The sequence below is a fragment of the Tamandua tetradactyla genome, chromosome 12 (genome assembly GCF_023851605.1).
Source record: "Tamandua tetradactyla isolate mTamTet1 chromosome 12, mTamTet1.pri, whole genome shotgun sequence".
Classification (NCBI taxonomy): Eukaryota; Metazoa; Chordata; class Mammalia; order Pilosa; family Myrmecophagidae; genus Tamandua; species Tamandua tetradactyla.
The window spans coordinates 380,243-393,533 of NC_135338.1; the positions used below are offsets into that span (position 1 = coordinate 380,243).

A 13,291-nucleotide genomic window follows, 5' to 3' on the forward strand; every position below is an offset into this window, starting at 1 on the left:
ATAATATGACTGTTGTATGCAGCAATGGATAAGTAAAAGGGTGGTATTCCTGCTTCACTTTTAACCCCCTCATGATCCACTCTCAGAGTAATCTTCAAAAAATACAAATCTTATCATGGTACCCCTCTACTAAATGAAACTGTTCAAAGGCTTCTTATCCCATTGATACTATAATCCACATACTGACACTCAAACTACAAAGTGTTCTGCCCTGTCTGCCTCTCAAGTTCATTTTTGACCACTGTCTGCTTTACTAGCCATATTCCAGCCACACTGGCCTTCTTTCTGTTCCTCCAGTTTGCCAAACTTGTTTCCCTCTTAGGGAATTTGGACAAGCCATTCCTCTTTCTGAAAGACTCTCTCCTCAGATCTTTGCAGAGACTGTTCCTCATAATTTGTGTCTCACCTTAAACATCACATTCCCAGAGATCACTCAATCTAAAGTAGCCGCCTAGCCTGTATTAGTTTCCTACTGCTTCTCTAATAAATTAAAACAGTGAGAATTTATCATACAGTTCTTCAGGTCAGAAGTCTGAAACCATTTTCACTGGTCTAAAATCAAGGAGCTGGCAGACCCGTGTTTTTTCTGGCAGCCCCTGGGGGGAATCCATTGCCTTGTCTTTTCAAGTTTCTCCACCCATATTCTTTGGCTCATGGCCTCCTCCTCCATCTTCAAAGCCAGCATGTAGCATCTTCTATCCTCTCTGACCTCTGCTTCCATTCATACATCTCTCTCTGACTCTGATCGTCCCATTTCCCTGTTAGATGGATTCTGTCATTACAATGGGCCCGCTCAGATATTCCAGGAAAATCTCCCTATCTCAAGATCCTTAACTTAATCAATCTGCAAAAACCCATCTACTACGTAAATTAACATATCTCACAGGTTCTGGGGACTAAGACATGGGCAGGTTTGGGTGGCAGTTATTCAGCCTACCACCTACCCTCTCCATTTATGTCACCCTGTTTCAATTATCTACACAAGCCTTCTTGCAATCTGATATTTTGTTCCTTTATTTGTCTGGTTGCACCCAGCAGGTCATATGCTCCATGAAAGCAGGGTTCTTCTATTAGTCCGTATCATACGCTTAGAATAGTGACCGACACATAGCAGAGACTCCATAAATATTTCACGACTGAATGAGGAAACCACAGGATTTCCAAAGGGTAAATTGCTTTTGTTTCGCTGTACCGCCTCTAAAGTAAAGAATGGTTTCATAGCTCAATGGAACAGCTGGTGATAGCCTACTTATTCTTCTAATCCTAGGCTCATTAAGCAACTTTCTGATGGAAAACTTGGCTGCCTACGTGAATTTGCCCTTCGAGAGAAAGCAGGACTTCAACTGTAAGTCATGCTACTGTGGCCAATTTATACATGAGTCTAGTCCCTTAGAGCCTGTGTGTTGTGAGTCTGTCAATTCCATCTCCCCCAACTCTACCCAGCTATCTCCATTCCATCCTGACTCCTACAACCCAGCAGAGTCTCACCATTTCTGGATGCAGGGACAGGATTGGGTTTCTGGCCTGACAAGGCTGAGGAGCAGGCTGTGGGTCACGAGGACCCCACCGAGCCGGCATCCCCATCGTCGAGATACCTTTTAACCACGACATCATAGAAAACATAAAACCTGAAGTGAATGAACATCTTCCAAAGAACAAGCACCATGTAGTGTTCACCCTGCTTGGGGATACACGACCTTGAGCTCATGGAGCAGGCTCCTCGTCTGACAGAGACTGTAGTGATCCTGGCTCTTTATGGCCAACAGCAGGTGGCTGGTGTTGGTGAGGAAGCGGACCAAGTTCTCCAGGGAGGCGGTGAAGTACTGCCACTGTGCCACCAGCCCGTCGACGCCACCCTTTCTCTGCCGCACCCGCCGGGCAGCACTCTGCCACTGGTCCTTCAGCGTCGCAACTCTCGAGACAAATTCCGGTCTTGGCAAAAACAGATGGTTAGTGAGTTGATTATTATAGAGAAGCCTGATATCAACGTGAAGAAAAACGAATGGTCGAGGGTTAGGTAAGAGGAACCCAGATTTGCTATTTATATGCATAATTTCCATGGAAAACATATTTCCTAAAAATGTGAGCATCATTCAACTTAATCATGATGTAGAGCTCAGGTGGGGACAGTGTGTTGGTTGTAAAGACAGATTCAACAGAAGATATTTATTTGCACATGACCTAGTACTTTTTTTCGGGGGGGGGGGTGTTCTTTACAATTTTACTCAGTTTAAAATTAACTTTATTTTAAAATTTCAAAAATTTACAAAACACTCAATAATATGGTATTTTGCCAGCACACATGAAAACTATTCCCTTAAACACACTGAAGCTGTTTTAACATACATTATACCGAATGCTGTCTGGAAAACTAGAAATTGGATCCTTGAGAAACAGATGAACAAACAGCACATGGTTCTCCATGACTTGAGTGTTGAACTTTACATAATTTCATTAATAAAGAACATGCTTTCCTGAACCACTCAACTAAGTATTTCCTAGGTAAACAGCACCCTTCTTAGGATGCAGAAGGCCTTTTGTTTATTATGGAAAATGTCATGTTTCTCCTTACTCATTAAGTGAAAATTAGCTTATTGTCCTGGAACCAGCTTGAATGTATTATTGCAGAGCTAGGGATAAATGGGCTTTATATTTGTTAATTATTCTAGAAGAAGATTAAGTGGTTCATGGGTGGTGATGGGGAGGAAACAATTATCAATCAGGAAGTTCAGAGAAATATTTAGGTGATGAGGCCACCTCCAGGCACTCAGCTCAGACAGCACTTCCACTGACCCCAACCCCACGCACGTAGCCTGGAGGGAAAGCTCTTCTCTCACAACCATGGCATACCTGCAGGGGAGTAACACTACAAAAGTTATTTTTTAAATAGCTAAATGTTATGAGAGTGAGGGTAGAGAGTAAAACCTACCATAGAAGAATCCTTTGTATAACTTAGTTATCTGTACTTGGTGAGCAGATATTTGCAAAAGCTTCTGGCCTGCTAGCCCTGCCCTCCCATCCTTGGGAAACATAACCTCAAAATTCTCATCGGCCAAATAGTAAGGCTCCATCCGTTATAGTCAGAAGACTGGCCCCACTGAGGTGTAGCATTTAATACGGTTGCAGGGCCCTGATTTGCACAGTGGCAGTCCTAACCCCAATGTACCACACTCCCCTTACCTACAAACATTCCACACTCGGCCAGCTTACCTCTTCTCTACGTCTGCTGTGTCCAGTAGGTGTAAGGACTGGGTGACAAAAGAATCAGCAATTGTCTGATTTATTGAAACTTCAGCTTCTAACATCTGTATGTGAGTCAAAATACAAAATATCAGCTAACATCATTTGTTTGATGGATCTGGAACTTTTATTACCATTAATATCTAAGCACGCAGAAGATGTGTGAAGTGATTAGTTTTCAAATTAGTCAGACCTGAGTTCAAAAAATGCTCAACTATCACATCAACATCACCTTTGAATATAATCTTAATAGTAAGTGTGTCTAATAATAGCTATGCCTAATTATAATAGCAGGTGCCATTTCGTGGGCATTTACTATTTGCTAGGTACTATGTTAAACATGCATTGTCTCCCTTATTCCTCAAACTTGGGACTAAAGTGCTATTGCTATACCTATTTGACACAGTTACAGAGGAGAGAGCTAAGGCATAAAGAGACTCAGTGATTTATTTGAGGTTATGCAGCCTTTCAACAGGGTGTATTTCATTTTCATTGAGTGATCTTAACCTAACAATCCAGATTTGAATCAGTTATTTTATAGTTACTTTTAAATCATATGCACACTTGAAATGCAGGATCTATCTCTAACACCCAGGGATAGTTTCAACTATACATCAGCACAAATGTGGGGGGGGGGACTCCTCTGTGAAATTGTTAATGCTACACTACAACTGTTACTAGATCAGGTGCTTCAAATTTTAGGGAATTAGTGAAAATGCAAAGACGAGCTGAAGCACTTTAACATGCTCTTGGTGGAGTCGTATGTTTGCGTCTGTGGAAGTAAAGTTAGGCAAGAAGCTTCCATCCACTGCGGAAAATCCAGGCATGCTGTCACTATTAAATTAGAGAATAGAACAAATGTCGGAATTTATGAAGAGAGAGAAAATTTTACCAAGGATGGCTGACACCAGAATCTATTTAAAGACATGCATTCTGTCTTTAGAAATTGATAGGTCCTCAACTTGATCTCAATTTTACTTAAATTCATCTTTCCCTGACTCCTGCCCCAGGGGGTAGGGTGCATCCGTGGCAGAGAGCACAGCTTTACCTCGTATGATTTCTGCTGTTCCAGGAGTGCTGGAAGGCTGCAGGCAATATTCACTTTGAGTGTCTCTTCTATCTTCTCCAAAAGTTGGACCCACTTTTCACAGCAATAAAGAAACTTTTCACTCCATCCAATTCCCTGAAGCTCACTGCAAAGGTTTAAAACCAAATAAAACAGAGCTACGTACGAGTGACATACCAAGCTCAAGCCCTTAACGTTTCTTTAACTGAAACACAGCGGGAAAGACGGCTGCTCTGACCTGCAGCGCTCCAGGGCCGTTGCTGTAGCCCGAATCCACTGTCGGTTCATATTCTGTAATGTCTTCACAGCCACATCACTAAGTGGAAGCTTGAGACTTACTTCATTCAAACATTCAATATCAGGTGACAGGGCTGTCAGTGCCAGCACGTGATGCTATTAAAAAAAAAATGAGATACTGGATTTTTGGATGATGATAAGTTATCCAGATGAGAAAAGGACTCAGAGGCCCTATAGATCACCCCTCACCTCACAGATGAGGGGGAAACTGAGGACTAAACAGGAAATGACTTAACCGAAGTCAAGAATCTAGTTACTGTTCGAGCTGGGACCACAGCCCAGGGGTCTCAATCCTAGAGCCCAGGAGTTTCAATCCTAGAACACGGAGCTACACACAGGCCAGCATCCCAGCACCCCAGAAAATAGAACATGATCTCAGATTTTGTCTTTAAGGAAGATGAAAAATGAGTTTTTTTTTTTTTTAAAAAAAGATCAATTCAGGACCTTCCAGTCCCATTTAGTCTATTGACACTTGACCTTCAATAAGTCATGTGGTTTATCTACAAATCAAATGAAAAATTAAATTAACTTTAGCAAAACATGATACTTAAACACCCATATTTTGGTAGAATGTGAAATCACAAGGAAACAAGCCCACTAAAAAATTATTTTATAAAAGGTAATCCAGAGGATGCCTCGATGTCAACACTAAGTTAGCAAATGTCCTTCACAGCACTCACATTCACTGCAGAACTCTGCTGTAATAGTCTAGGTCAGGATTGGCAAACTTTTTCTGTAAAGGGCCAGACTGCAAATATTCTCCTTTGTAGACCATATGGTCTCTGTCCCACTATTCAACTCTTTGAGTGCAAAAATTCCCACAGATGGAACACAAACGAATGGGCATGGCTGCACTGCAATAAAAACTTGATTTACAAAAACAGACAGGGGTCTGGATTTGCCCTGTGGGTCAGGCTTTGCTGACTCCGGATGGAGGTTCTAAATTTTGATCCTTTGGAGTTGCAAGATCCAGAATTCTTTTGTTCTTTCATTCATTTAAGCTGACTATGTGAAACTTACTAAAGTCATAAAAAGGAAAAAATACAGAAATAATTAATGGAGCATTTTACTTCTGATCTTCAACTAATCAGAAAAATTTAACTCATCACAACAGCTAATTTCTAGATCATTCTGGTTCATTCAGGCTAAGTAGTAAAGAGAACCAGATTTAAAACTCTACTAAAAATTACTATGAATATTACTAAAATAGATCCTTACATTGTCATACTTTTCTGGATCTTGGAAAAAACAGGAAAAGAGTGAATACCATATAAGTGACTATACTCAAAAGTTACTTAGCATACAACCTAACTCTACAGGGGAAGTAATAAGCTTATTTTTTTATCCTATTTTGAGTATGAGCCTTTAGGAAAGGCAAAAATTGGCAGTACCATGAATGAGTCCAGATTGTCTTCTTTTCCTTGCTGGTAGAGTTTATCTAAATTCTCTTCTTCATGTGTGATAAGATCTTTTAGAGATTCCAAGTGGTCCCCAAAATCCTTAAACTGTGAGAGAACAAACTAAAAGAGGAGAAATGTTCATTGAAAACAATTTTTGTATGCACATGTAAAGAGAATTAACAGAATTAAGCACGGAGTTTGGAGCTGGGAAAAATTCAAGTTGTTTTCAACCCCAGCTGTTCATTATGATCTTGAATATTCAGGTATTTTTCACTTTGTTCCTCTGGCAAAGCACTGAGCATTTGGGGATGAATGGATCACTTTCTTGGGGGGAGGTGGTACAGAAAAGGATTAGTGAGGATGCTGCAACCTCAGTCCTGCTAGTTAAATGCTTTCTTTCTGGTGATGTTAGTTTTTTGCCTGCTGGCATCGAGACTTGATATTGGACAGTATCAGGTCTCCAAAGCCTTCTGTGTAGCTTTTCGACCGCTCACTCACTACAGCTATGGCAAAAAGCAAAGATGAGTAAAGAACACAATAAATAGCTATGTTTTCATCAGCTACTTCCGTGACTCACTTCTTAAACAACATGCTCAATAAAGAAGAAACGGCTGCTTAAGATCTGCCCCTCGCCCACGAGACTGACGCTAGGGCATGTCAAATGGCCGACATGTCAGGCCTTTGTTTTAGAGTTTCCCTAGGGGACAGTTCCAAAAACACTAATTATTACTTCATAGAAACCAAGAGATTGAAGGGATTGTACAAATGTCTGAGATGGTAACTTGAATGGAAAAAAAAATAAGATGAACCTCAAATTCATTGGCTTTTACAAGAGCCATGTTTTCCAGATAAGCTGCCCTCTGGAGGGAGTGTGACTGACGGGAGCGGAGCGTGTGCATGCGAGACTCTTCAGGCGGTGGGAATCGATCCAGAAGCGTGGCGTTTTCAAGAAAGGTTTCTTTTATGTTCTGCGCGTCGCGCTGCAGCTCCTGGGAAGGAAAAAGGGATCACAAAACACTTCCTTCTCCATTCACACCACATTTCCAACCACCTGCCTCCCCTACGCCCTGAAACTGTGGCTGTGGTTCTCGGCTCTAACCGTTTATTCTAAATAGCTGAAAAAGCTTTCTTTATATGAGGTACACACTGCTGCTATATTCCAAAATTTGCCAGTTCAGAGACACAATTGACCCAACTGAGTTGAGGCTTGTAGTTTACAAAAACTGGGGAGAATCATGTATGTTAAATTTCTAATCTTCCCACACTTTAGAGACCTGTCTTTAATAATATTTTATCAAGCAACACAACACTGTCCATTGCCTGAGGCTTTCTGATATAAACCAATTCATTTGCAGAGGCTGCTTTTAGGTTTACTCTAGAAGTACTAAGTGTGTGAGATGTCCAGTGAAATTTTTTCTTTTATTTTCTTTCTTAAAACAATTGATGAGGTACAAGTTGAATGGAAACACAGATCCTACCTATTAGACCCTTTTCTCTCTAATGCCTAAAACTTTTTGATTGTTTGGGCCATAGACTCAGGAGATACAAAATACACCTGGTCACCCAGTTTTAAACTGAAAAGTATTCACTTTCTGGGCATTCACTGAGAGGAACAAAGGAAAGGAAAAACAAAAATAAAAAAGGGAATTGCAGAACTCAAATTTAGTCTAAAAAAAAAAATCACTATTTCCACAGAGAAAACTATACTAACATGGGCACCAAGTCCTGGATTATTGGTAAAGCCAGAGACTTAACATCTAATATTCACAGAGGATCAGCCTCTGTTGAGACACCGAATATGGGGCTTTTGCTCTAGAGACAGAACCGGTAGTGGGAAAGAGTAGACTGGGAACGAAGCAGTGTCAGGTCCCCCTGACCCAGCTCCCTATTGCTTGGACTTTGCCTCTGAGTCACCACCTGGTCAACCCAACCGTATGCCTGCCGGCCTTACCTGAACCCTAACAGCCTGCTCACAGCACCTGCCCCGACTGACTGCTCCGTCCCTGCGGGTTCTGGCACCTTCATGGGCCCTATCTGTTGGGCTGACTTGGCCTTGGTTTTCCCAATGGGCTCTGCACCCACCTTTACGTCCTGCAGGGCTGGGGCCAGGATCTCTGCCAGGTTGTTTCCAGACATGTTGATGCTTGCAAGCTGGTGATACTTTGCTTCCTGCTGCTCCAGCCTTGCAATGGCTTCAGTGGATGCACTGTCGTAGGTCTCCCACAGCTGAAGGAGGCTCTGGGCTCTCTGCAAATGCTCTGCAATGTCCTGGTTGACCTGGGTCCACCTGGTGGTGAATGAGACCCTCATTCCATCCCCTCCTTCACGAAGAAGCACAACGGACAAGCCCTACCAGTACTAGCAGTCCAGCTGGGTATTAACACTGCAGATTACTTCTTTGTAAATAATGACATCATCATTATAGAAACCACTGTATGAACTAAAGTTTAAAGAAGGCTATTTAATTCGCTTTATACTACTCAACAGAAACCACAAATTTTGTGAACTGGCAAGAAATATCTGCTGTGTTCTGAATGTCTCTCATGCAAAGGTGGTGAAAGCACTGACCTGTAAACTTATTGAAAATTTCCCTACATAGGAGAGACTCCTCTTTTATAGTATGTCTCTTTAAATGGCCTCATCCACATGGTATTTGTCTAATAAAATTTATTTTCCAATCATAAAAGCAACATTTTCTCTATGTATAAGTAGAAATAAAGGAAATATGTTTTACTCCATATATAGATTATAGTACCTTATCTTTTATTTCCATTTATTTCTTTTTATATACATTTTCCATGCTATTAATAAAGAAAAAGTAAACATAACTTAAAATGGCTATATATAATGGTCTGTTTTTTATATACTTTAATTACCAAATTTCGTTCAGTATGGATATTGTGGTAGTTTGCAATTTTTGCTGCTACATAGAATGCTCAGCTTTACTTTGTGTAAAAACATTTTCTATATTTCAGATTTTCATCCTAGGCTAGATTCCTAGAAGAATCATTGGATCAAAGATGATAAATATGTAAATATTTCTAAGGTTGTTTATCTACACTGTCAAACAACTTTCTGAAAGCATTATAATATTTATGTTCTCACATGGAGCACGTGAAAAGATTGCATGTTTCATAATAGGTTCAATCCTGCTAAATGGTGAAAAAGGTAAATGGCATACTTTCTTTGCTTTTATGTCTTTAAAAGATCTTATCAGTACTGTCTTTTTCACGCAATTTTTCGTAATTAGAAATGCAACATTTGCTCATTGTAAAAAAAAAGACAAAACTGCATAAAACTTGCATGTTTATATATACCTATATGTACCTAGATATAAATAAAAGAGAAAGTAGAAAAATATTCACCTGACACTGCATTAATCTAGTGATAACTACCGTTAGCATATTAGTGCTATTTTCTTGGGTCTTTCTGCCAGGTGTATTTCCAACATGCTTTCCAATACAGTTTTATGTCAACAATTGACTGTGTGTGTCCATTGGTGACAACAGAGCTCCTGACAGCAAACTGTGCCCCATATGTTTTAAGGGTGGCGCTGATACTGTTAGGTGGAGTCAGACGTGTTTTTCGTCTCTTCGTTACCCTTGCCTCTCCTCCAATTCCAACCTGGACTAGATCAAGACTAGGACACCACCACAGGACAGAAACTTTAGTGTCCCACTAAAAACTTGTTCCAAGTGGAACCTGGATATGGGTGGGGGAAGGGCTGGGGAAGGGCGCTGAAGGTGGCTTAACCTCTTCATCACTGCCTGGGGCAAATCAGCTCTAGCCCCAACTTTTATATTCTATTCAGCAAAACAAAAGCCTTGCAATTAAGGAGGGCCAGATCCCTTTAGAAGAAGCTTTCAGGTTCCACCATTAGCATTCATGAAATAATTCCTTCCAATCATACAAGTCACTGTCCCCAAGAAGTATTCTAACACTTTTTTGCCTCCATCTTCCACTGTTTTTAGCTATCTTTGTATGATCCCTGCAGATTGCCCATCTGGCCCACTCATTAATCTGTTTCTGTCTCTGATTTTGGTGTCTTCAAGGACGGCACTGGGCATTTAAAGTTGACAGCCTCTGCAAGTGGTTATGCTGGGGCTGTAATTGGCATTTCTAGCTTGGTTATACCAAAGGCTTATACAAGGGCAAGTAATAGGCGTGCCAATATTGAATCGTATATAGACTAGATCCTTTAAAGCAGAAGAGACAGAATAGAATACAGTATTCTCAGATGATAACAAGAAAAGACTTCTCATTCACCCATCATTAAGGTAAATACAGATATCTGATCTATCACTTAAATTCAAATTTTAGCTTGAACATACCTCACATGAGTATCTTGGCATTTCTCTTTGATTATTTCAGCAACTGAAGGGCAGTAATCTTTGAGTTTACCAATAACCTCTTCAAGTTTCTTCCAACTCGCTTCGCTGTTCTCAGCTTCTTCTTGAAGAAACTAAGAGGATACCAGAAATATCAGTTTCAGAATGGCCTGGCTGATACCTAAGAAAGCAGCTTCTCAATACTTGGACACTTGCTGCTACATAACAATGATATAACACTCAGATCTTATCAGTAGAGAAACAAACTTTTAGGGTTGTGAAGAAGGAAACAACAAAAATGGCATACCAAGCAAACAGAAAACAATCAAACCTTTAAATTGTAAAATAATATGGCCATGACAAAATGAAGGGAATTCTATGAGTTTTAAAAATTTCACTCATTTAGCTTGTGTTACGTACTTTGGAATTTTGAATCATAATTTTGATGTTGCTGTTTAAAATACCATTTCATGCTTCTCTTTGGAGAGCACAAAAGTATTTGTGTCCTTTACTATGCTTGCTTCCATTTAGAATTTTCTCCCAGTAATATGCTGGGCCAGGCACTGGTTACTTTACCTGAAGTTTCTGCAGCTGACACATCAAGGCCTCCAATGATAAAACCAAAGGCTTGCTGTGTTCCAAGCAGTACCAGAATCGGATTGTCATCATATCCACTTCATCATAGAGTTTATCATAAACCTTCCACTCCTGTAAAACTGACTGCATAGAGTTTTTGAGTTGATTGACCTATATGAAAAATAAAAACACTTTAATTTAGAATATCATTGGGAAGACATGCTCTCTCATTATTACTTTTTTTTTCCTTTCAAGGAACCTACCACTGTAACTGACTTAGACATTTCAACTTAGCATTGACGATCTTCAGTGATTAAGTATAGGTAGGAAGGGTAGGCCAATAAACAAAGAAATATCAGAGAAGGCTGACTTTTAGAATGAGTGAGTAGAAAAGGTCCCTAAGACTAGAAGGATCAGTGCCAAGAGAATTCAGCACAGAGAGAGCCCAGGGAAGGAACAGGCAAGAAATCAGGAGCTGTGCACACCCATTTCAGTTGACTCCTACTTGCTTTCCAAACCTGAGCAAGTTATTTCACCCTACAGACTTTTTAATTCATAAATGGAGATAATAAATAAGTAAAACTACATCTAAAAAATATTCTGGAAACTGAAGCATTATAAAATGCAAGATATTACCAATGTTACCCAGAACTTTTTTTTTTTTGGCTTGAGGAATTGAACCCGGGTCTCCAGTATGGCAGGCGAGAATTCTGCCACTGAGCCACCGTTGTACCACCCTGTTCCCCAGAACTTTTTAACAAGCCTGATTACTACTGTAGAGCACAAACCGGAGATGAACATGCTCTGCCAAAATGGGCAAGTGCAAGGTAGGAGGAATTGTAATGGCGGGCATATTTTATACAATCAGAAAGACAAATAACTCAAACAATGTGAAAGGATTTGAATAGATATTTCTCCAAAGAAGATATACAAATAGCCAATCAACATACGAAACAATGTTCAACATTATTAGTTACTAGGGAAATGTAAATCAACATCACAGTGAGAAAGCACTTCTTACCCAGTAATACGGCTATAATAAAAAGTGGGATAATAACAAGTGTTGGTGAGAATGTGGATAACTTGGAGCTCTCCCACATTGCTTGGTGGGAATGTAAAATGTACGGCCACATTGGAAAAGTGTGGCAGTTTGTCAAAAGGTAAAACATAGTGTATGACTCAATAATTCCACTCCTGGGTATATTCTCAAGAGAAATGAAAACAAATGTCCACATAAAAACATGTACATGGACGTTCATAGTAACTCTAATCATAATAGTCCAAAAATGTAAACAATCCAAACGTCCATTAACTGATGAATGGGCAAACAAAATGTGGTACATTCTTCCAGTGGAATATTATTTAGCAATAAAAAGTTATAAACTGATACATGCTACCACATGGATGAACCTTGAAAACATTAAGAAGCCAGTCACAAGAAGCCACATATTATGATTCCATTTATATGAAATGTCCACAATAGGCAAATCCACAGATACCAAAGTTAGATTAGTGGTTGCCTGGGGCAGGAGGAAAGGTTGGGTGGGGTGGAATGGAGAGTGTTAATGGGGACAGAGTTTCTGTTTTGGTATTAGATTGTGGTGACAGTTGCACGAGTTCGTGAATATACTAAAACCCATGAAACTGTACCCTTTATAAGGGTGAATTTGATTGTATATGATTTATGCCTCAGTTAGGAGAAACAAAGATCTTAGAGCAGACATGTGGTGTGCTCACTCTGCTGGCACAATGAAGTGAATACCTTTATTTGTGGCATGAAGTCGAGTGGTGGATGGAATCATACAGACCCTCTCTTCTCTGCTTGACAACAACAGGGGTGACTGGTACAACCACAGTGATGGGGAAGCTTCCTCAATCAGGAACCAATAAAAAACAACCTGGATCCTTAAATGGTAGTCTCAGAGAGGCAATTATGTGGACCCAACCTCGGATTTAAGTATTATTGTCTTTATAAGGGATGGACAGCTTAGAAAAAGATTCTGAGTCATTTAGTTAAGAAAGAACTAAAGGGAGAAGGGAGGGAGGACGCTCTTTTTTGAAGCTGGGACCTGGTCCGGGTTGCAGGGATGATTCTGTCCCATATGTCCCAAATCCTGTAGGCACTTGTCACACGGGACGCTGCTGTGGCTGCTCAAGGCATTTACGACTGCTACACACAACACAAATGCGACTTACAGTGCTCTCATAGGGAACCCCTAACACTGCGCCTTTATGGAGAGCAAGTGATACATGTGGTTTAAACGAAAGGATAAAAAGCCATTAAGTGCAATTCATTATACTAGAAACAAGGAGGAACATTTTCAGATGTTTAGAATTGAGATTAGCTGGTAGGGAAGCAGTAACTGAGCACCATATAGAAACTG

General features: G+C 40.2%; 1 protein-coding gene across 9 annotated transcripts in view; it reads right to left on the bottom strand.

Annotated features, from left to right (window-relative positions):
- The window catches only part of SYNE2 (spectrin repeat containing nuclear envelope protein 2), a 384,031-nt gene that overhangs the window by 53,637 nt on the left and 317,103 nt on the right, over positions 1-13,291 (bottom strand). For all 9 annotated transcript variants that reach the window (XM_077122415.1, XM_077122416.1, XM_077122418.1 and 6 more), the window contains 9 exons: positions 10,908-11,078; positions 10,335-10,465; positions 8,086-8,290; positions 6,813-6,992; positions 5,995-6,123; positions 4,545-4,699; positions 4,289-4,433; positions 3,211-3,305; positions 1,698-1,932 (listed from right to left, as the gene is read on the bottom strand). In XM_077122415.1, the coding sequence (XP_076978530.1) occupies positions 1,698-1,932; positions 3,211-3,305; positions 4,289-4,433; positions 4,545-4,699; positions 5,995-6,123; positions 6,813-6,992; positions 8,086-8,290; positions 10,335-10,465; positions 10,908-11,078 (1,446 nt within the window). The remainder of the gene's footprint in view (positions 1-1,697; positions 1,933-3,210; positions 3,306-4,288; positions 4,434-4,544; positions 4,700-5,994; positions 6,124-6,812; positions 6,993-8,085; positions 8,291-10,334; positions 10,466-10,907; positions 11,079-13,291) is intronic.